This window comes from Siniperca chuatsi, linkage group LG19, assembly GCF_020085105.1.
Source record: "Siniperca chuatsi isolate FFG_IHB_CAS linkage group LG19, ASM2008510v1, whole genome shotgun sequence".
NCBI lineage: Eukaryota > Metazoa > Chordata > Actinopteri > Centrarchiformes > Sinipercidae > Siniperca > Siniperca chuatsi.
The window spans coordinates 11,737,739-11,762,184 of NC_058060.1; the positions used below are offsets into that span (position 1 = coordinate 11,737,739).

The 24,446-nt window shown below is 39.0% G+C and overlaps 2 protein-coding genes across 6 annotated transcripts; both read right to left on the reverse strand.

Moving 5' to 3' along the window:
- Positions 1-435: 435 nt before the first annotated feature.
- Positions 436-8,259, reverse strand: ropn1l (rhophilin associated tail protein 1-like). The gene is made up of 6 exons (XM_044176702.1): positions 8,102-8,259; positions 7,116-7,248; positions 6,143-6,280; positions 5,114-5,261; positions 4,259-4,434; positions 436-3,500 (listed from the first exon to the last, which is right to left on the reverse strand). Exons 2-6 carry the CDS (start codon positions 7,244-7,246, stop codon positions 3,446-3,448), a joined length of 648 nt encoding a protein of 215 aa, XP_044032637.1. The 5' UTR covers positions 7,247-7,248; positions 8,102-8,259; the 3' UTR covers positions 436-3,445.
- Positions 8,260-8,623: 364 nt separating this feature from the next.
- nup58 (nucleoporin 58) lies at positions 8,624-23,652 on the reverse strand. 5 transcript variants are annotated; one of them, XM_044176693.1, is made up of 14 exons: positions 23,113-23,650; positions 22,300-22,463; positions 22,142-22,174; positions 21,781-22,053; positions 20,717-20,882; positions 20,482-20,547; positions 19,076-19,250; positions 18,517-18,596; positions 18,165-18,283; positions 17,760-17,842; positions 17,271-17,472; positions 11,669-11,752; positions 10,828-10,923; positions 8,624-10,335 (listed from the first exon to the last, which is right to left on the reverse strand). In XM_044176693.1, exons 1-14 carry the CDS (start codon positions 23,190-23,192, stop codon positions 10,166-10,168), a joined length of 1,791 nt encoding a protein of 596 aa, XP_044032628.1. In that variant the 5' UTR covers positions 23,193-23,650; the 3' UTR covers positions 8,624-10,165. The 5 variants fall into 5 exon arrangements, with proteins under 5 accessions (XP_044032628.1, XP_044032629.1, XP_044032630.1 ...); XM_044176694.1 differs by lacking the exon at positions 22,142-22,174 and having other exon boundaries at positions 23,113-23,652; XM_044176695.1 differs by lacking the exon at positions 11,669-11,752 and having other exon boundaries at positions 23,113-23,649.
- Between the last annotated feature and the right edge of the window lie 794 nt (positions 23,653-24,446).

Below are 24,446 nucleotides of genomic sequence, written 5' to 3' on the forward strand. Positions count from 1 at the left end.
ATAGGCAACCGTGGAGGTTTCTGCTTGTTCATCCCACCTCAGCTTTAAGATAGCGGCGAGTAGTGAACCCAACTCCAGCCTTTAAAATGTCCCTTGAGGAAAGTATAGGTGATGTCAATGGCATAGTGTCCATGTTTCTAGCACATTCGTTACATCAGGTTGTGTAGTGGTAGGTGCTTCAAGCTGACTCTTTCTTTTGGTCACACCAACATACACATGCTGCACCCTGCACTCACCAACAGTTCATTTAGGATTCAGTTCAGCTTTCACTGTTAAACATAAATCTTTCATTTTGAAATTTCTGTCTTTCATGGTTCTTATTCAGCTCTTGAGGTTGCTCTAGCAAAGTTTGATGTATCAGGAGGGTTAGGGTCCATATCATCCAGATAGACAAAGTCCAGAGGTTTTATCATCCCATGTTGGAGCTCCCTGGAACATATAGTATGTTGTTAGACATCTATGACATTGGTACAGTACAGTCTGTAAGCAATACACATACAACTGAACAGCTAATGCAAATGTCCCAGTTACTGTATCTCACCGTTGACTTATAAAATCATGATATTTGTTATTAAGGTTATTATTAAGACTAATAGATAACTAATAAAAACTAATAACAATGAATTTTAGACTGATTAAATCATGTAAAAACAACCAATTAATTTACACAATTCCCTAACATGCTGTCAACAAAATAGAGTACAGCTGTATTGACTACAGTAATAGAGCTGACTGATAAAATATCCATCCATCCATCCAGCATGAATCATGTTTTCCCTCAATCTTTCCCTGAAATCTGTTACACAACAGCTACAGAGAGGAATGCTAAAATGGGGCCTTTGTGTCCACTCGCTGTTCTCCTGTGTCTTTCGCACTGCTCTGCTACATTCGTCGTGTCCCTGGAGATGTGATGTTATGAGCAAAGCTTGAAGAAACAGTAAAAGTTGTGCAACAAGGTCCACCCTGGAGCTGGGCTTCCTAGAACACTGACATCTTTGCAATAACATCATGGTTCTCCCAAGTTACAACATCCTAAAAGAATGGAGCATACAGCTCTGAAGCTGTACCACTGTACTGGATGGAGGATGCACCTAAAAATAAGTTTTAGTTGCATAGAAATTTGAGGATAGGCCTACAAATGTCACTGTTTCACACTGTATGGTGAAAAGTGGAAAGTATCGGACAGTAAAGAGTCATTATTTCAGAAGGTCTGTATTACAGGAATATTTCTCTGTGTTTCAGCTGTATCTCCTTGTCTTTAATGGCAGGCGTGATAATCAATACACGGTAACAAGGTCCATAGTGGATTGTCTAGGTAAATTATACATGAATATAAATTACAATTTACTTTACTAGAATTGTCATCCAGGACAGGTGTGACCCAACAATCATTTCTCAATAGATCAAGTGCAAGTAGTAGTAGTAGTAGTAGTAGTAGTAGTAGTAGTAGTGCACGTTTTAGTGGTTTCAGTTTTAGACCGATAACTGAAACGGAAGTAGAACCGTAGTTTGGTTTGAGACAGCAGAGTGTTGCTCTTTGTAGTTTGCTATTATGAGAGTGGGATTTTTAAATATACAGTGTACTTGAAGGAAGACTAGCAGAGGTCAAAAGGGATATTGAAAAAGGCAAGACGCAAGACTCTAAAGCTTCTAAAGAAAACTGTTTTTTTTTCTGTTGTAATAACCACAGTGAAAACTTTTAGATTTGCTTCTCTTGTCCACTGTCTTTCTCAGTCAACAACAAAACGTAATTTAAAATGCCACTAAAATGAAACAAAATTCCCACTGGATGTCATAATATTGATACTAGCAGGCCGTGCGTGCTTACAGTTTGAATGAATACTGTCCACAAACTGCTGCAGTCAGCAATGTTCAGCCCTGCAAACTCAATCCCAAAAGATCCTGGGCCACTGGAAAGTACCAACTTGGGAGCAGGGGCTTTCTGGGGAGAAGGAACTATGGCCCTGGAACCAAAACTGGAAGTTCCTGATTTCCTAAAAAAGGTTTTGGGGATTTTTGGTTCCTGTGGTTGCAGGACCACAAGAGTGCAAGTCAAAATTTGTCTCTATTTCTATTTAGCAAATAGTGTTTAAACCTTCTTGGGAAATCATTTTAGTGTAGCTTAAAATTATAAGTTTCTATTTAACTTTTTAATTCAAGCTGGGTCATCCACATCCTTGTACATGATAGGCTATGGCTGTGTGGTGTTATTTAATAAAAACAGTTTTGATGGCTAGAATGCCAAAATCTTTGTCAACCCAATATCTCAGTTTCAGACTCCACTTGAACAGAAACAATGTATCTATCAAAATCTGTATTTCCCTATCATTAAAGTATTCTGAGCAGATTAAAACCAATACTGAGTTATTGTCAACATGATTTAAATTCTACTGTGTGGTTCACAGAAAGATCTCTGTTTTAAGCCCTGACTAAATTTCTTTTCTGCTGTGTCATACGGGTGGAGAGCATGCAGTTATCAGGTTATCAGAGATTCTATCTGTCCTTCAATCCCTTTGCCTCAGCCACAGCTGCAATCCTGCAAGGGGTAAGCTTCAGTGTATGTGTGTGTGTGTGTATGTATCCTCCACCCCTAAAACCTACTGCCAACTGTGCTTGAATTGTGAATTCCCACTGATCCTGTTTCCTGTTCTGCCTGATGAAATACTCACAAAATGACACAACTACAAGCCTGTGTGTGTGTGTGTGTGTGTTTGAGGAAAAAAACAGTTCATGAGAAAAGAGTGTCATATTGTGCCTTTGTGACCACAGATTATGCTCTCACACTGACACCTGAGTGTCTTAAAAATGTGTAAATCTAAAATTATGTGCTGAAGAGACTGGGTGTGAGATTTATGCATGTGTGTATGTGCCTCTTTTCTTGGCCCTGCATGTTATTTTGTGTGCTCTGACTAGTGTAATAAACCTGTCTGAGTTTGCATTTGTACTTGGCCATTTACAATATTACATAGAGCAGTGAACAAAACACAGGGGGTTTTAGGTCTTTAACACGAGCTGAAAATCTCCTTACCTCTCCTCTTTTTCATCTGCTCGGCGAAGTGAATACACCAGCTGAGAGGCCAAATGCGGTGATGCTGCAAGCTGATAGGCTGTGTGTGTGTGATAAATGAACTTTGGCTAACCCAGACATAAGGGAACAGGCAATAAAAAGCATACACACACTCCACCTGACAGTTTGTGTAAGGAAACTTTGTGCCTCTCTTGCTGCTCATTAAAAGATTCCAACCTGGCTCAAAATAGCAGCCTCGTTCAGCTGGACAATGATGAATAATATGATGCTAACAATTAATGGGACCAATTTCTAGGTAATGAAACAACAGCTGTGCTTGAAAGAGTATTAGCAGGCCCATTTATTAATTGAACACTGTCATTTTATTACTTCTATTCCTTCCTTCCTGTATTCCTTTGCTTTCTGTCTCTCCTTCCCTCACTTCCTGCTGATGTAGAAGTTGGAAACCTGAATCGTGCCGTTCTGCTTGTTGCTGTCGGGCAGAGAAACCAGTGCATCAGTGCAACAGCTCTACTCAGCAGCATAAGGATTTTCACGACAGTGAATATCAGTATCTCACAACATCATCTGAAGCCAGGGGGACCTGGCTTAGCTTTTTAACTGTCTGTGCTTCTTAGCCTACCGACATTGACTGGCAGAAGTGTTGGGCCAAACAGAGCTAAAGCAGTGTTCAGCACATCCAGAGTCATCACTGCAGAAAACATATTGGCAGCAAACCTTCAGCTTAAAGTAGTTTTGAATGTATTTCCTGCATTTTTAAAATTAAATATGTCCCTCGTTAAACACTATGTGAAATACAGTTCTAGTCAAGAATTCCACTGTGAAGTTGTAAGAACTAAAGGCAACTGCACTTGCTGGTACATGGGAGTTTTTGAGGTCACGTGACTCCAAACAAGTTAATATTTGTAGATATCATGTGACCTTGATGACTGACAGTCTACAAAGACAAAAGAGTAAAATAAGGACTTTTTATGAGATTTGACTGGAGCTGAATCCAAGGGGATCTGATTCAAATGAAAAAAATAATTAGGCTGTTTGAGAAAAGAGAACTGGGTAGCATCTCTATTGGTGATGCATATAGCATCACCAAGTAATTTTCTATTGGAAAATAGAGTAATTTTCCACCGCCTACATCCACTCTGCTTATTGCAAGTGGAAGTAATGAGGTAGGCTTCATTTCTATAAGCACAGTGTCAGCTATAAATCTGAGAACACACAAACAACACCTACACTTGTGGCTGCAGGCTGCTGAGGAAGTTGTCAATGTGGAGCTGTGGCATGTCCCCGTCCAGGTGAGCCAGGTAGGTGTAAAGTTTGACAAAGGTGTTGAACGGGATCCTCGCAGCACCGCCCTCCTCATCCTCAGTCAGGATCTCACAGGCAAACTTCAGAGAACTCATGAGGGTCTGAGAAAGTGCATACAGAGACACAGAGAAGCAGACAGTAGGGTTTTTTTTTTTTGAAAAAACAGACACACAAATACAAATACATGCATTCAGCATTCAAGTATGATCATTCGTCCCGTTTGTGCATCACAAGCACACACGGCAAATACACCTACATGCACACACACTAGCTCACAGACAGTTTAAAAAAAAGCCTAATCTGTGTAGAACATGACTGCCCTCATGTGGTAAAGTGTTCAACAGCCTCATACACAGCAGCATCCTTTCCAAACAACTGACATTGAGCACATAGTGTTGTTAATGCTGAGCTGCATTTGCCTTTGCAGATTCTAAGTCATCAGCTGCAAACTTCTCATTGGTTAAAGAAATTCTCTTTAATCTGTCTCTTCTGCTCTATCTATAGCTTTGAAGCAAAATCGTTGGCTTAATATAGATTCAAGTAGTCAGAGAAGGATTTATCCAGTCATTCTATCTGGAGCCTGGGGACTTTGATGGAGAAGTCTGGATCATGGATATCTGGATCTAGTCTTAACACTAGGAGACTAGACTGTATGATGAACAAAAAAGGTGCTGCTTGAGGATCTCCAGCTGTGCTTCGCCTCACAGTAGGTTTTAAGGCTCAAAGGAAGTGGTATAAAGTGATGTTTGCATTTATATCTGGCATTATATAATATCTCACCCCTCCCAGAGCACTGCAGCCCAGGGCGAAAAACTCCATACAGTCGATATCTGAGATAAAGCTGCCCAGCGACAACAGGGCTTCAAGCTGGTCCATGGGTAGACACAGACCCCTCCATTTCTTCTGCAGTTCCTCCTTGCTGCATGTTAGCCCGGGGACAGCTAAGATTGGGTGGGGGGAGTGGGGGGTTAGGAGAAATTATGAGAAAAAAAAATTACTGTAAAACAAACCATGAGTAATTATTCAGTATTATTTGTTGAAATAAAAAGCAGTATTGGATTTGGGGAATCAGGCAGCCATAAAACTACTGATACCGGCATACTAATGATATGTTTATCAGCAAGACTCCCTTTACTTATGTAGACTTTTATGTATAGGAAGCTATGTAATTAAGACACAGCAAGGATAGATACATAAGAAGAGGAGTTTATTCCCACTACAAGCTGGTATATTGATATGTATACAATTTTGTATATGTGCTAGATTTGTGGCCATAAAGTTAGCAGACTTTTCTTTAGTTTTTCAACTTTTCTAAAGTAAGCACAGTTTTGAAAATGAATAACTCTGTAAATCTAATATTACTGGCAGAAAGAGAGCAGCTTCCTCACAATGGTAAGACTGTTGCTTAAGTGTTGGCCTTTAAGGAAATATTAATTATTCAGTTTTTTAATGAATCCACCACACCAAGATGCCAGTAGATGCCCCAGGTGAGATAAAACAGGTTTACAATAATATGACACTTTAATGATTCACATGGGGGAAACAGCATCACTGCAATATGCAGATGCACAGAAACAAAAGAAAATAAGTGTAAGCAAATGTGGATATTAAACTTAATGCAACTAATAATTACACTCATAGAACACAAGGTACAGTAATAAATTACAGAATGTAGCCTGCACAGGACATTCAAATTCAGAACAGTGGAAAACACACTGGAAAATATGCAATACATTAAATACTTTTCTTCCACCTGCAATAATATGAAGCAAATGATTATGTGATCAGTTCTATGAGGTGTGATCCTGCTGTAGAGAAAATACCTGTTTATGGAGAGTCTTAAGCAGGCCTGGAGTCAGCCCAGTGTCTGTCTTCTGGGTGGCAACATTCATCTCCAGCCTGTCCTTGACAGGCAGACACTCTCCTTTAGACAGCGCACTGAAGTATCTGGGAGGGGACACACACACATTAACAAACATATATTATTAAATACTGTGCTTTGTTTCACCCTGCTTGTCACTCATGTCCCATGCTTCCTAAGCATGCTAATCAAATAAAGTGATAAAAGCAGACTATGTAAATCAGAAATCAGAAATACTTTATTGATCCCCATAGGGAAACTCTTTAAAATGAGGCATGAGTCCAATGTGAGTTCTCATGAGTACCATCAGTTTGAATAAATCATCATGTGTTTTCTTTGTCTGAAGTTTACAGATATTCTTATTGTGCTAAAGGGCATACTGTGGCTTATCTTACTTCACAGTTTAAATAACATTTTACAGTGAATTTAGAGGCAGCATGACTTTCAGCATCTCTGAAAGGCAACAGAGCCTGGTGTTACTTTAATAGCATATAAACATCTTGTAACCCAGGAGACATTTGAATTGTTTTTATTTTTACCATATGGCTCACTTTATTATTATTTATGTAAACACTGCCAAGCTACATTGGCCAATAAAATAGCAGATGATATGACAGTCCTTAGGGGTACAAAAAATTCTTGATGTATTTAAATTTTATCCAGTAGTTTCTTTTTCTTTGTTGGAGCAAGTCAGATACTTTAACAGCCACAGTAACATGGAAGCCTCTGGGATCCAATTACAGCCAGCCAGTCAACGCAAAGATGAGATGCACAGGTGAAAAGGGCCTGCCTTTTCATACAGTGATGCTGCCTGGGGACACTGTTTGTGGTATTGTTCAAGAGATCAAGATTGTAAAAAACACAATCAACATGTATCCCTACCCTCTACCCAAACCACCACTGACAAAGACTAGGACTTACGCAGCAGACCACAGCAGCAAATCCTTGGGCTGTGTACGGATGGCTGCCTTAGTGAAGTTTTTGAGGATATCTGGCAGCTGCGGTGGGATATTGATTTGCTGGGCACAGTAGATTGTGTCTGGAAGAGGCATGGCTGCAATATAAAACATTGTAATATAGTCCAATTAGTAGATGAAATCTAGCAGATCTAAGAGAAAATAAAAAAGGTGGCAGCTCCCTGACCACTTAAAACTATGCACATTGACAATAACACACCATTAGTTGTAACAAAAATTCCATTCTGGTTCTCTCGACTTAGCTATCCAATGTTGCTGTTACACTGGAGAAGTTTGAGAGGAATATGGCGGTAAAGACCATGAAAGCAACATGTTTCAAAAAGAATACAAGTTCGACAAGCTACATATATGTATATTTACTGGTAGAAAAATGTTTCTGTATGATAAAAGGAGCCATGCTGGAGAATATCCCGTTCATACGGCAATGGAGTTATCATCAATTTTACTTATTTCCTTGAATGACAAATACAGCAAGACAGTAATGCCAAGAATATTAACGCTAATGTGTCTCTGAATGTGGCATTAGCCACCCGAAAGGTGTAACAGTGTTTTATAGTAACAACTGCTGAATCTGCTCTATAAACGGCGGATAAAGAAAATAACTTAGACAGTACGCTAGATACACGTAGCTAGCGTTAACTAACGCTAGGTTACCGTAGTTCCCTAAACTCAAGAGCAGAGATATGGTAAGAGCGGGTCAAGACAGTCAATGCTGACAAAACATTTCTACTTTTGTTTATCATAATTTCTTATTTGCTCTAATGATTTAAATATATATAAATGCATTTATACACTTCCTTAATGTTAGTTAATTGAGCTTTATTTGGTCATAATGCTACCGGCTACAAACTAAATTGGCAAATGCTGGCTTTTTATCTCACTAACTTTAACTGTTAGAATATCTTACGCATTAAAAAACTGTAACGTTACCTGGATTGTTGAACAATGAATGTGAAAAAATACCACGGTAAGTCCGGCTAAAATATGGGTGCCTAGCTCAAATGTTGATTTATGCCTGCCACTTATGTGTATTCCAGCATCGTCGCATAGCAACAGCGTTCTTCTTCTTCTTCTTCTTGTTTTTCTAGAGTGGCTGGAACGCCGTGAAGTGCATTACAGCCCCTTCTGCTGAGCAGAATGGTCAAAGGACATCTTACTTCTTAACCGTGTTCAACCAGAATCAGTGGTCCTGTTTTATCCAGTACAACTGTCAGACACTGCAGTTTTCCATAGCAACTATTTTTTTGAAACTTACTCCACAAAGATTTTCAAAAAGGTTACTTACTTGTGCAATTCCCAGAAAAATGTATTGGATACAGGCTATGAGAATGCTGACATAGACTGTTATCCTGGCATCAAAGTGGTAAAAATTTAATGTGTCTCCATTGTCAGATTCAAGTTAGAACTATCCAAAATCAGGTGACACACATTCAGACAAACACACAGACACAATTCTGTGTCAACACACACATTTATTGAAGTGATGCCATAAACAGGCAAAACATCATATTGAAGATTTTATTATGAAACTGCTTCTTGAAAATACAGGTTTACACAGACTGTGATTAGAAAATAATAGTACAACTACCAGTATTTGGTAACGGACATGGACAATTTAAAAAAGCAGAATTTCCCCCTATACCACACCAGAGGCTCAAAAGAAGTCAGCGACTATGATAGACTAGAGAGACAAATTCATACTTGTGCAATAGGCACACATGCACATTCACACTATCACTGTCAGGTCATATACACTGGTAAGTGCAAATTTATTCTAGCACATGTGTAAACTGAGTAGGTAGAATTTGCATGTGAAATCCCTTTCAGATTCAACTAACTTAACATTTAATGGGAGCCATGTGATACAAACAGCATAGCGTTTCCTCTCCCAAGTTCTTACATTGGGCCAAACAAAATGTGTCTAAAAAGTAATTATTAAACAATGATAAGGATGGACTCTAGCAAAAACAACACAGGTTACGTGGACTAGATAATGGACTATCCCAAGGTGCAAGTCCCATTTTACCCCTCCCGAATGTCATCTTTCTCCACTTGATATAAAAATAAAACTGTGCTTCCTCAAAAACCCACCCTGGACACCCTCCTGTGCCTATAAAACTATCTAGGATCAGATAATACCCCCCATTGACACCTTCAGGCAGGGACTACGCTGTTCCCAACCAACTATTACTCCATATGCTTCTTTCCCTTTACCTTACCCTTCCCTGGACGAGACTTGGACCAAGTCATCATTTGAGAGGCGTTCAAGTGCAGTTTTGTGATTGACAGTTGGTGTAACACAATGGAACCATCCGCACCGTCCACCTCAAAGCGCAAAAACACATCGATCTTGTACAATATTCAGACTAAAGAAATTCCTTACAGATAACAGAAAGATTTGTAATTGACCCAGCTCTGTCCATGGCTGGCATTCCCAAAAGCATTGTAGCACTACAGAATCTAGTGTGCAGGCAACATTTTGAGTCAATGTCATGTTTAAAAATAAGCAAACACTATTTTTAACCTTTCCATACATGCCACTGTCTACCATATTGATTCAGAGTTATATTAATAAGACCTAAGAAATATAATTTTATTGTTTAAATGGACCTAATAGGAACATATGAATGTAGGCAACTTTTTGTATCAACTGACAGGTAACACTGGCTAAGGACTTGGCAATTTGGAATCAAATTAAATGGGATCAAATCAGTGTATAACAGCACACAATACAGACCATTGTAAGATAAAAAGATTATGCTTGTTGGTCAATGGGATTTTCTTTTTCTCAATGTTTCTTGAACATATACCTCAATGGGTGACCCTGTGTTGCTGTTTTATGGTGGGTTCAATCCCATCCCTGATGTTTTCCTTGTTCTGTAGTTGGATAATGATTATTGTAGCACTTATATGCTTTTGGGAGACCAGGCCTTACCCGCTACAAACCCCAAGCTGGTCAGCTGGTCAGTCACAGGGTTCTGTCGTTTCTTGGTTCTATCTCTTGCCCCTTTTATTACCAGCGGGGGGTTTCTTTAGCTGGAGAAGGGGTCCTCCTGTGCCGAAGCCTGCGGCAGGTTGGTTAGACACGCCAAAGGTCAGGCCAGCCGAGGGGTTGATACCAGGGTTACTGAAGTTAAAGCCAGAGTTGCTACTGCTACCAAAACCTAGAAAAGCAAGAGACAGGGGACACAGAAGGACAAAAAAGAAAAAGAGGATAAAATAAGAAATGTTAGAGAATACAAAAGTAATGGTGCAAATAAAAGATAAAAATATAAGATATTGATTCCAGCATTTGCTAAGTTGTGAACAGATTTTGTCCACCTGATGTAAAACCCCACATCCTAAAATGTGATGTGGCCAAACTGCCACCACACTTGCGTAAAAGCCTTACAAGACTACACAAGGATGATGTTGACAAAGCCCACTTAGAGCAGAGAGGAAACCAGAGAAACGTATGATACAGTATCTGCACATTGCTTTGAAGCTCAGAATAGCTTGTCCAATGACATCTGATGACATGCTCAGAGAAATATCACAATTCAGGAAGTACACTCGCAAACATAAGCTTACTCAGATTCTAGTTGGACTGTAATTTCTCTAGTTGCTGTCATTTTTTGGAGCTGGGTGTGAAGGGGGTATATATAATATGTCTGTACCTGCACTCAGACTGCCTCCTGTGGGCTTACTGGTGGAGAAGGCAAAAGAAGACCCCCCAGTCCCCACCCCACCAAATCCTGGCCCACCACCAAAACCTGTAGGAGAGAGTGACATGGAAGTCAGTTTGGGCTCAGCACACAGCCTACACTAGGAATGAATACAAGGAGCAGAGCCTCAGGAGTACACACAGGCAGGCATTAGCAAACATATACGCACAGCTTAACTTCTGACTGGAGAACAAAACAGGACTCACAGTACACTGCACGGCAAGGCAAAGGCCAAAGGGAGAAAAACGACATGAGAAAGATTTTACCAAACATACCAACTACAAGAGAACACACCAACTTGGTCTGCGTTCAGACCACTTGCTCCCACACTGCCAAGTTACTTCTAACTGGCTGTTGTGGCCAAGTGGATTTGCCAGTTGACAAGTGTTTTAACAACATATAGAACATTATTTTAGTATAACAGACTGGTGAATTATTTGGCCAAATTTCTCCTCACTAAGGAAAAAAATCATCCAACATGTAAAGGTACAGTGACCTGTGGCAAGTGGTCGCTCAGTTTTATTGTGGTATGAACGCACTTGACCTCTTGCGCAAGGAAGAGCAGAAAAGAACAACTGCCAAGCTTTGTGCTTTTGCACCACTCTCTCAGACACATACATACTGCCTACCACTACTTTCATACGAGAGAACACAAAGACCTTAAACATAATGGCTGCTTGGCATTAAAAGCTAGGAGGAATTAGGGAAATGGTAGACTGTGTAAGGGAAGAAGAAAACAAAAGGGAACATTAACTTTAAAAAAAAAAAAAAAAAAAAAAGGCAGAGGTAATACCTCCAAGGGTAGAAGAGCCCAAGCTAGTGCCCACTGCCGAGGCAAAGGGGTTTCCGAACCCTGCCCCCAAGGGTGCCTGGGTCCCTAAGGCACAGAGAGAGAGCATATGCTTTACTCCTCTGAATGTGTTGGGTGTGTGTGAAGTAAACTATATTCATCCTTTGAAAAAAGCTTGTAAGAACATTCGCCATGACAAGGACACATTTTGCATTTTATGACTTGCACTTCAGTCACATAAAATTGACTTCCTTTTCACTTTGACAATATGAAATTTGAAAATATGCTTATATATCAAGAAGATAAAATAAAAATCTAGGTTTTGAATACTTTGTTCTTAAAGTTTTCAAATGCATCTGTAAGTCTGCAATAGATGGTATAAGAGTAATCTAACAGTGGCAGTGTTTGTAGGCACATCAAAATATTGCAGCAGCTAAGTAACTACTCTATACACCCCTCACATAGTGCTTTAGAAATATAATATTACAGTATAAGAATAAGGAAATGCACCATGCTTTTACAACTGCAGTGCACAAATATATGTACTTTATAAATAGTTAGTTTAAAATCTTTCTAACATTCCAGCTAATCAGCAGTACAGTTATCGTTGCTGACAAACTGTGGAAAAAAAATGCTGCTAGTTCTTTCACTCAGAAACTTGTCTTTTTTTCCCCAACTATGCAATTTTTTTCTTTTATGTATTCAAATTTTGCAAGGATTCCAATTAGTCTGCATTGTTAAAACAACTCCAGTCAAAAAGAAACAAGGACAAACGTTTGTTTGTTTAAAAATTGATTTATTGTCAATTTAATATGCAATTCCACTTACATAAAACACAAACAGTTTAGAACAGAATTGATTGTTAATTGCTAACTGCTACTGCATTTGACAAGTTTCCAAATTTTTCAAGATTTCTGAGAGTGAATGAACTAGCATACGGCAAAAAAAATGCATCACACAATTATTGAATATAGCTTAAAAGGCACACCATATTATATATTAAATATACTGTATCAACAGGCATTGGTTATATAAGTTTAAACACATTCATCTACAAGTAAAAGCACTCGAGATTTAGATAAGAAATGTGAATTTGGCATCTATGGCTGCCTCTCAGTGTAAACTGGTCAAAATAAAGGAAACTCAGTGATAAGTTACAGTTTGCCTGTGGAAGTCCATGTGTTCAAGTTTTGGGCCATCCTTTCAACTGGAATTGAATGACCTTCGTGGTTCGTGTTTAACAGCCAAATTCTTGGTGGTTACTGGTTGTTTTTGAACACAAAAGCTGCACCATGGATAAATCTACATGATTACAGGCTACAAACACTTTTCTCTGTTGGATCAAGTCTGACTTAGGTGATGTGACTGGTTAACATATTGTAAGAGATTCTTCAGTCTAGTTGTCAGAGATCACAAAGACCCCCCAAACCTGCAGTAGTAGTACCTCCTGAAAGCCACATATAGAAAAACCACTACAAAAAAGGCATAATGTAAGCATATAATAAATGGTCAAAAGGAAATGAGGGAGAGAATAACCCCATTAAAAACAGTCTGTAACAGCCAATCACTCAAAAGACCACACTCTGATTTTCGACTAATCTAGCCCACTTTAGAGAACTCAAAGCTCAAAATCACACACAAAAAAAGATACCATATACACAATTCAGAATCATTAGAGTTTTAGAATAACTCAAGTTATAGCACTGTAGGCAAATTTTGGTGCTAGTACTATGCCAACCATTTAACCCCCCCCCCAATCACATTTTAATTCCTTCACGTGTTTTTTTTTTTTTAAACATTTTTTAAAAAGGAGGTAAATGGGATCACTCCTGCTGTTGTAATGGCATTCAATAAAATACAGCAGTCAGCATTTGCATACATATTACTGACAGATACCTAACATACAGGAACATACAGGAATAAGGTGGCTAAATATCCACTATCACCTTCAAGGTCCAAACAGCTTTGACAGACCAATAATTATTCCATAATTTAATTGTCCCAAGTGCGACTGTAGAGATGTGGAAGACAAAATATTACGGTGTAAGCTAAACTACACAAAAGTCAAAATTCGGAACAACTTGGAAATTTAGCTAACAGACGTCCAGCTCGGTCTGAAACTGTATATCAATCCTACAAAAAATTGTTTAAGAGTTGTTTAACAGAGGACTGGAATGTCCAAAGCAGCAGTTTCTTTTAACACACAGCGGCTCCATCAAGAAAGAACCAATTAGGTTGGGTTCACCGAGCACCACTGTAACTAGCAGCAATATACAGATAAGTGCTGGAGAGTGAACTGAAAACCAGTTCATATCACATTAAACTACTTTTTTTTGTCCTTACTCTTCGGCGTGCCAAAGAGGCTAAGCTCTCACAAGTATCTACACCAAGCAACACTGTATCCTTTCATCATTAAATGGTGGGAAAGGAAACCCCATGCAGACATACAATCTGATCACACTGATCTGTCTGCTTACCAATGTATCTTACTGGTAACTGAAAGACCAGTATGAGCAGCAAAAATCATTCTTCTCTTCTGAACTACCAAACAAATTGGACTCAATCATTAATTAATTAAGTCAAACCAATGAGCAGATTTCCTACACAAGAAACTTGTCTCAGCCAAAGGTCCATACAAAGTCCCACCACCTTGGAGAAAATACCTGAAATTACAACTTGTGAACAGCACTTTTACTCTACATCTTTACTAAACCGAACTTAACATCAAATGATCCAGCCCTGTTACGCTGACAGTAGCCCTTACGTGAAATAGCTTAAATCAAGTAACAGTGGTATGGCCTCATACAACCAAACCAACCAAATGCATTTTAGTATTGAACAGTGAGATAATGCAGACTATTTTTGTCACAGGGTTATCAGCCTCGCTTCCACTTCAAGACCAACTAAGTGCAGTAATGGAAAGACAATTTCTTAGTTTAAATTTACAGTTCAGGTAATTAAATAGTTCATATTTTCAGTCCTGAGTCTTTTGGCCTTTAACCTTATGTCCATTGAGGCATAAATCTGAACAATCTTTTGGCCTACACAACCAACCGCCGCACCGACAAGTACATGGGTCAAACAAGAATTTGCCTGAAGTTAGCGCCACCCAGCTGCATGGTTAGTGTTGTATGTGCTGTGGCCACCCTCCACTACGCACTTCCATTTATGGACAAGTTACACACAAATGAAAAATAAAATAGAAATAAATAGGTAAATAAATACTGAAGAGACCAAGACATCCACTTGTGATTAGGTTTTGTCTATGAAATGACTGAGTCAAATACTAGAGAATAACCACTATTTGGCAATAGGGATGGGAATTATGCTAAATACTATCATTAACATTAAAAAAGCAATAATGTAATCCAGTGCCCAACTCTGGGGTTGACAAACCTGCAAAACTATGAGTTAGAAATAAGTTACAGCGCAATGCATCCTTTTCAGACAGCTAGCATACCCAGAGCACACAGGGTTACAATAAACAAATTATCAGAAATTGATTTGGCTTTATATGTAATCAAAAATGGAAAGCAACACGAAAACAAATCTTCAGCAGGCACCGAGGTAGTGTGCTCTTCTACCACACAAGTAGATCTGATCTACTGTGGCAACGGGGTTGTTTGTGAAGGGCTTTATTCTGCAAACTGTGGTTAAGCGATGGCTTGGTAAAATATTCCCATCCCTACTTGGCACATGCTTAAATAGGCTAGATGCTTATTCAGAATAGCATCTGCATGTCCTGCTAAGCGATCAAAGGTATGTTAATGTTCAAATGTTATTACACTGAAAAAATAAGCCACATTCATTGTCTGGGTAAAAATCGGTGGCTATCAGATCTGATAACAGTCTAAGCAGATTTGATGGTTTTTGTGAAAAGGAGCAGAAATCTGCAAATGAAACCAGACTTAAGCTGACGTTTCTATAATTTGCGATGTGAGAATTTTTAAACCATACTGCCTTTGCAACCCAATCCAATTAAAATATTGCTTTCAGACTTTTGAAGTAAGTCTTTACTACACTTTCTTAAACTTTACAAGAAGACAGCAGAAATACTACTAATATACATAGTAGCTTAGTTTGTTCATTGTTTGTTCATCATAAGTGGGTTACCTGATATGCCAGTAAAATGGCCTCCAAACCAAAGCCTACAAAAAAGGCTGAAAATGTGTTTAACACATCTGATATGTGGCAATAACCATAATGGACACTACTCTTAACATAGTTGTTTTAGTTGTACAATGTTTATTAAAAGTGACTTTTGTGTGCCTTTGAGTGCTGAGGTGACTGAAACAATATGACCTGCTTGATTGTGTTTTTTAACATTAGTGTATAGAGCTTATTGAAATATTTTTGGGATTTACTCAACACCAAGTCCTAAAAAATGTCAATTACAACACACCTCTGACACCAATCTCAGAGTAAGTAGTATGTGTAATAAAAAGATCAGTCTGCTGCTTATACTGGATATTAATACTGTGTAGAATAATCTTTATATAGTTTGATTTTTACTGGCAGAAGATGGAAATAATTTAACATGTGGTATGATAGTTAACATTTAATGAACATCTCTTAGACTCTTTGATTAATAAATAGAACTGTTTTTTTTTAAATACAAATTGATGTAAGTAGGGTTTTTAAAACCTATAATGGTAAGACTCTGAACAAGAGAAGCTGCATTCTGTTCTTAAAAATGTTTAAGAGTCCTGTATTTTCAGCGAAGTAAGGTGATGTAATTTGGTTACTGAAGAGAGTAAGAGCTACATTATAACACATTTATACCGTATACACCAACTGATCATCCAGACACAATAAAAAATTCAGACAGACACACCAAATCATCAGAATCATTCAGAGAATAGGTTTGCTAAGTATATCTAAATCACACAGCAAGTGTCTAATGCGTCTAACCCCATTACATAACAACCTTCATTGAGTTTAGCTCATTTCAAGCATCCATTGAATAAAACAGTTCTAACTCAAATGGGATTTAGAAGCTCTAATTATAACGTCAAGATTCAAGTGAGTAAAATTGAGATAACTGGACTTCCTAATGTCAGCCTCATCTACCTGCTCTAACATCCTATTAGAGAGGGCACAGAGAGAAATTAGGTGAAGTAGGTTATTATGTCCTCGGTATTACTGAAAGTGTTTATATGACATTCTCAAGTGTATAGGCTTGGCACCAACACTGCCAGATTTCCCATCGGAGCCATCTATAAAATGTCCTCACTCTGTTATTGTAAGGCGCATTAGATAAATGTGTCTAACCCTTGAACTGAGAGTCAGAGACAAGATGGTAAGGCAGCACAAAGGTTTCCTGTCGGAGGTCATCTCTCCCTTTCTCCCACTTTCTTTAGTCATTCTTTCATTAGAGAAAGTACAGAAACAATAGTTTGGCACCAGCTAAGGATTGTTTTGTGTTAATTTGTAATCCTCCTCTGTGTCCACTTTTGACCTGACCACTCCCACAATTGCCTCATTTTAAAAAAAAACACACTTATCCTGTCCTCTCCCAAACTTCTAATTACATTTGTCTCTCCTCTCCCTCATTTATTTTAAGTCGAGAGGAGTAGAACTTTCTAGAACTTGTAGGCAGTCAGACCTGGAGTTGGCTGCTGTTGCTGGGTCAACGTGGCTGCCATGGCAACCGCTGCAGCGTTGGGCACACTGGAGAACGGGGCAGGCCCAGTCGTGACTCGCGCCGCACTCTGCCACTTCCTGTTAGATGCCCGTTTGGACTCAAAGACGTCCGTGGAGTCTTCCAGGAAGGCCCTGCGGTAGGAAAGGTACTGGTGCTTCAAGATCTATGATATCAGACATAAACAAAAGGGAGAGACAAAAAAAAGAAAAAAACGCAATTAACATGTTGTTCACACATGTAAAAGAAAACGTATAATATCTAATTGTCTTAGTTTTAATTACAATTTGGAAAGCATAACATATGATTATATCATCACAATACAATTCTACTAAATCTTGATAAATGCCTTATCACACAGCCCTAGAGATTATTAAAACAAAATTTCAAACAATGCCAAGTTGATGACAATATTTAATCATTTTCAGACAAAGCTGGAGGAAAATAACTGACCTTGACATTCTCATGGACAGACTGGAGCTGGGCAGCCTGCGCAACAAATGTCTGGTACAACTTCTGCATGGCCAAGGTCAGGTCTGGAAACAAAGACATACACAATATCATCATCTGTGTGCACATTTGTGGTGAGTAAATGAAAAGAAAGGGGGAAGAAAGAGCAAGGAATAGAAAGTCATAGAAACATTTTTTTATATTGCCACTTAAATTTTCTGTTTTGTTTTATTTGGATCAGTGTTTAATTTGGTTCTAAACGGATCTATAGTTTGCTGTTTGAGTAACGAATTTCACATTAAAACAGTCATCAGCTTTTAGGTTGATGTAAAATAGATTGAATAATGACAAGAGACATTTTACCTACTTGCCAGAGTTGTGTTAAAAGTCAGACAAATGTCCTCTTACCCTGAGGAGTGATGTGTGAGCCACTGCTCTGCGTTGTCAGGTGGTTCTCGAGCTCTTCTATCTGCTGCCGGTACTGCTGCAACTGTACCTCAAACTGCTCTATCAGGCAACGGAAATAACTAAACACAGAAAAATTACACATATTTTCATCTTGAATCCATGAAGTGATAAAAGCTGATATATAGAAAACAACTGAGACTAGTGAATTAACGATATTGCTTAACAGGCCTTAAGAAGCTTACACTAGTAATAAGATGATTATTGTTTTGAGTCAAGAGATAAATAATCTAACTGCACTTCTGCACACCCCCCTTTGATTTGCTTCAGCACTACTATCAGGTAGCTTACTTACTCTGATGGAGCAGTGTTCTCATGTTGAAGTCCAGGGGGAGTCTTTTGTGTACGCAGTGCTATGTCAGCATTTTTCAGCTCCTGAAGAAGAAAAGAAAGAGGATTTTTTTAAAATATATATTCAGTATGCCACCTTTTTTATATCACTTTCCACATTTTCAGTTCATGGTGTGAGTAACAGACACAGTCAGCAACCTAGACAATTAAGTTGCTCTCATTTCAAGTCCTATTTGAAAGAGCTAGATTGGTCTGTAGCTATACCTTACAAAAAAACACAACTTACCTCTATCTTGGTATTGAACTGGAGCATTTTCTTGTGAACCTTATATGCACTTGGCGATTAAAAATATGTAATAGTACGTACATACAATGTTTGTGTCCATTTAAAAAGACCAATTGTCATGTGTATTTGTTGACTGGAATTGAGGAAGTCAAGTGTTCATTGTGAATTATTCTCATATGGATCTATGACTAAAATTTGTGCATCAGGACTAAAAAAACACTTGAGTTAACATAACTTCTCACACTTAGGCATGTGTGTGCAGATGTACTGTTTTTACCTGCGCTGTCTCCATCTTTAGTTTGTCTATGGCCAGAGCTTGGCGCTGCAGACCGCTGGCACTGACAGACAGAAGCTGTTTGAGGCTCTTGATGTCATCTTGGACTTTAGAAATGGCCTTAGATGACATCCTGCTGATGTCCTCCTGAACCTGCTTCTGGTCCTTCACAAATTTTCTATAAAAAAGGAGGAAGAGAAACCATTGGAAATTACTCAGACAACGCAAAATGTTTTCCAGCAATACATTATCGGTGCAGTAGTACCAAGTATCTTACGTACGTAAATTATGGCTTTTACATGCCAATCTGCCAGCACTTGGGAAACCTCCTGGACACACCAAATGTGATTTTGTTTGGAGCACATTGCCACACTCCACCTAATGCGTAGAAGTCATTAGGGCTGCTGCGAATAGTAGTCGACGTAATTGATGATGTCGACGCTGAAAATGTTTTCAATTTTTAACCATTGTTTTTCTTCAATATCAGTAAGTAATTGCTGCGTCATGCCGGCAGCGCGGGCGTGTTTATCTATGCTTTAGAAATTAACCGCTGTGTAACAATCAGAAAATAACATTTTATTTCTCTGATTCAACGGCTTTCTCCTACCGGCGCTCCATCTCCTTATTCAATCTATAGGTCCCTCGACCACAGCTGTCTCTCCGTCTGTCTCTCTCTCTCAAACAAATAGACACAAACCAAAGAACGCTTCGTAGTATCGCTATTTTTAAGCATAGATTGCAAGCCAGACACAGACGTTGAAGCTGGGTGCACGAAATAAACCAAGGAAGGACACAACTGGGAGAATATCATAGTTTGGTCCATGAACTGTGGAGTTGTTTGACCGGTCTAATCGGCGGATTGGCCACAACAGCATGACCTCGGGTTGTGTTTCTGAAATCATAGTGTCTGTTAGAATCTGGGCGTATTTTACGTTGATTGATGGTGCCAGTGTGTGCGTTTATTTTTATCATGTTGGAGCTGCTAATTTAAACCTACAGTTTTTCATTTTAATATGTAAACCTTTGTTTACATGTTGTTTTGTTCTGCATTATACAATGACAGTTTGTCAAAATAAACTCAACTTAAATAGTCAGTTTGATTTTTTTGGAATAATATTAATCGTGGTATTAATTATTGGTAAAATAGTCGATAGATTTATCACCTTAGTCGATAGATTTATCACAATAGTTGTTAGTGCAGAAGTCATAGATTCACAATTCTATGTTTACAACACACAGCAAAAATGCCCCATCTCCCTTGGAACAATAACACTACTGATTAAACAGATCAACATTTGCATCTTTAAACAAATATGACACAATTCTACCTGCCAAGCAATGTGCCCAGGCTTGTGACCAGTCAATGGATCAGATCCAGTGACAATATATACACACAGAACAACACTTACTGGAAAGTCTCGACATCCTGACAAATGACTGGGGGCAGGTTCTCATCTTTTAAAGCTTTACTGTCCCTGAAGGAGAGAAAGAGAGTGTTTTTCATCATTACATAAAACTGAATAGTCCTAGCTGATCAGGTATACATTAAATGGATAGGAAGTCACTGAATGCATCTCAGTAAACAGTTATTTACACTTTTTTACAGTACAGCATGGACAATTAAGGACAGTTGTGGACACTTACTGCGCATTGGCTCCAGATGATGAGTCGCTCTTACTCTCAGAGGAAGTGCTAAAGTCGACTCCACCCAGGCCAATACTGGGGGCAGGGGCCGCTGATACTGCAGTGGAGGTAGCTAACAGAGAACCCAATGTTAAGCCGCCTCCTCCAAGAGTGGTCTGACCCAAACCTGCAACACCAAGTAAACATGTAGGTTATATTACTATGCAGCAAGATTGAGAACTACTTCTAAAATAGACATCAGTTAAATGGAAAGTCAGCAATTCTGGAGACAGATTGTTATTTAAACTTAATAGCCAAACAGTGCTCCTTCAGAAGCGAATATTATTACAAATTCTAAAAGAACAAGGAAGAAAATAACATGGCAGAGTTATCTCTCTAACATTATTTAGATTTTCTTCTTACTATGATGTCATTCCACAGAAGAGCACACAGGCAAAGATGTGTAATTACAAGGGAAAAAAATGTGAGGTCTGCTGTAGCAAGTAAAATATTTTATACCAAGTTGGAATGGTAATATCTCCACTCCTCGTGGGCAAGGACGTGGAAGAGGGAGACTAGCCGGCATGAGCACAAACCCGTGCATGAGCACATTGTGTGGCTCAGTCCGAGCCACTTTGTTTGGTTCCCCATTTACAGAGCCATGGCTGTGTACAAACCCTGAATTTCTTTTCAGTACACAAACAGAACGGACAGCTAGCAGACCGTGAGGAGATAACTGCGGAATTGCTGACTGCACCTTTAAGACAGTGGAGTCATAATCAAAGCCACTGCAGCAGTAACAATTTAAAACATCAATGTCCTCATTCAAAATCAGAAGTCACAGAACTATGTAAAAGGTCATTACTACTTTGCTGACCCACTGACCAAAAACCGTTAATTATCATTAGTTTACTAATACCAATTAAGACTTTTTTATTGACTTTGCCTTTGTATACAACTCTTGCTACAACAATGGTTTGTCATGGTTGTATAATTTATGTGCTGTGTCTGCGCACCCTGTGCCAAGTTCAGCACATACCACTTAACACATGTGGACAAGCTAAGGCTGTCTGTTTGCATCTCACCTGAAGACATAGTGCTGGAGAAGAGACTCCCGCCCAGTGACGGGCCTGTTGAGGCTGCTGTGGTGGCTGTTGTGCCACCAAGGGTGAAGCCCATGGCTGCAGCCTGCTGTGGAGCTGTGGATGTCAGGACAGAGCCAAATGTTAAACCTGCCCCTGCAGGAGCTGATGAGGAGGTGGTAGCAGTGGTGGTGAGGGAGAAGGGTGTTGCTGAGGCAGTGGGCTTGTTGAAGGCCAAACTGAAGCCAGTGGACGCAGCTGTAGTGGCTGGGGCACCTGAGAGGAAGTACAATCAAGGTTATAACCTGTTTTCATTGACTTTCCAAGATCTTAGTTTAAAAATATCCCAGAAATACAAACATACCTAATGTAAGGCCTGCAGTGGGTGCAGCAGCACCTAAAAGAGAACATCATACCATACAACAAGGTGTTTGATTTCAGCTGGCAGATAAGCTAATTACACAGGAATTTCTTTCACTGCTGGCCAATGGGTTTGTTTTTGTATCCGTGTGAAATTATTACTTGAGGCAGGTGTGTTGAAAGAGAATCCTCCAGTAGGTTTCTGACCAAAGAGACTGCCCCCTAGACCAAGAGACGGGGTGGTGCTGGTGGTTGAGGCAGGGGTTGGGGCTGCTGTACCGAGGGCAGTCCCGATAGAGAAACCACCAGTATTGGCCGCAGGTGCACTAACGAGGCAAAAGGCATAAAGTTCAGTGACATAATCACAGTTATTCTATGATATGAGTCAAGTAGTAAACTTAGAAGCAAGGAATAACCTGTCACAGTAATGCAAACTGACAACTACTAAACAGAAAAATGTGAATTTTAAAAGGAAATGCCTTCCTACTTTTTACCTTACACATTTGTTACATATACCCCAGACTACAGATTATCAGGACAACCTGCAGTTTGCAAGATGGATCAAAGTGAAAGCTGTGATACCTTACAGTTCATTATGCTAAGAAGAATGTCACGCCAAATTTGCCTTTGCTTATCAGGACAAGCCACAAGTACACAACAGATAGAACATCACTGAAAATAATCATTAACAATCCCTCTCGTTAGATTGCTAACGTTACATCAAGTAACAATCCACACTCCCATATTGTATGTAACGTTACAGACACTCTTCACTCCACCATAAATAATAGTTTTCTGTTTTATATGTGTAGCATGAAGGGACTACAGCTTGCATTTCCTTGTACAACCCTGTGCTGTATAATGATAACTAAATTAACCTTGTTACAGCCATGCAAGCTTCGTTACCTGCTAACGTCAGGTTAACTCCGGCTGCGCTAACGTTAGCTAAATCGGAATTTTAAAATATGTAATTACCTGGTTATGGCCCCAAATGCGAATCCTCCACCAGTGTTGGCAGAACCAAGAGTCCCCGATCCAAAGTTAAAGCCAGACATTTTATCTTAGGAGGCACACATTTACTACCAATTGGCTATTTGGACTTCAGCTAACGTTACTCACGAAGACGCTCAGCGAGCAACGTAGCATCACAGCTAACACGCTAGTTAGCTTTGATGCCTGCGTGAAGGCCAAATCTGCGATCTTGTCTTCACTCACAACATACTTGGACAAAATATGTCACCTTTTCCAAATACAAACAGAACTGTTCAACAATAGCCTGTCCTGTTTTCGCACCCTGTTATTTAGTTTTTAGATTATTTTTAAACTGCCAAAAATCGCAGTATGAATTCTCGCATGGTGTTACTTTTTCTATTCCCCGCCTGGCATTTCACGAATGCTATTGCATTTCGGGTAATCTGTTTTTAAACTACGTTTCCCGTCGTCACTATCGCTGTTTTTGTGTCGCATGATACCTCACACATGCGCAAGGTTCCAACTTCGGTTCTTGCAGACGTTTCCAAACAACGTCCATTAACAACAAAAGACCACAAAATTGATTTCCGGGCTTGCTTTCAAAATAAAAGACGTCATTTGATACTGGTCAAATACATGGTAGATGGCTGGCATGTATATGCAAAATTGTGTAGAAACACAATCTACACAATGCTGTTCACTCACAGACTATTTTTGTTAGTGATTGGTACTTGTCATCTTCGGTACTATAGCCACAATTGCTTCATTTGGTTTGTGAATGATTTCTATTTTTTATTCTATTGATTTTACTTTTTTTGTCATTCCTATCTCTGTTTTATTTTACACTGCATATGAATCTTTTATAACTGAATGAATTCTGCAAATATATTATAATTTACATTACTATGTATTTTATATCAAAATACCTTTACAAGAAGCACATTTTTCATTTGTACAACTTAATTTTCCCTTTCTGTGCCACCCCTAGTACTATTGCAAACACTTCTGTTAAGTATTTTGTAATACTGTCCAACTTCACACTCCCGTGAGTCTGTTTGTTAATACTATGTGCACCTCAATAGCATGTTATAAACTAAAATAACATGGTGCCTTAAGGCAACACTTGCATTATTACAAACCTTGAGGCCCCAGAAGCCCTGAGTGTCAAAATCTATTTTGAAGGCCTTTACTGTATTAGCATGTATTGTGCATACATGGTGTATTTTACTAAATAAAGTTGTGTTTAATGAAGACAAAATAAACTAATTACTAATTATACACAATTCACCCATTTTATGTTATCTAAACACCTACATAAACTAGTGCTTTTACTTCGA

Coding starts and splice junctions, on each gene's coding strand:
- ropn1l (XM_044176702.1), bottom strand. CDS start 7,246: ATGCCTCTTCCAGACACAATCTACTGTGCCCAGCAAATCAATATCCCA. Junction 6,281..7,115: donor TTGCTGCTGTGGTCTGCTGC/GTAAGTCCTAGT, acceptor GTCCCCTCCCAG/ATACTTCAGTGCGCTGTCTA. Junction 4,435..5,113: donor GCTGCAGTGCTCTGGGAGGG/GTGAGATATTAT, acceptor GCACTTTCTCAG/ACCCTCATGAGTTCTCTGAA.
- nup58 (XM_044176693.1), bottom strand. CDS start 23,192: ATGTCTGGCTTTAACTTTGGATCGGGGACTCTTGGTTCTGCCAACACT. Junction 22,175..22,299: donor TTTCAACACACCTGCCTCAA/GTAATAATTTCA, acceptor GTTCTCTTTTAG/GTGCTGCTGCACCCACTGCA. Junction 18,284..18,516: donor GAGAACACTGCTCCATCAGA/GTAAGTAAGCTA, acceptor TTCTGTGTTTAG/TTATTTCCGTTGCCTGATAG.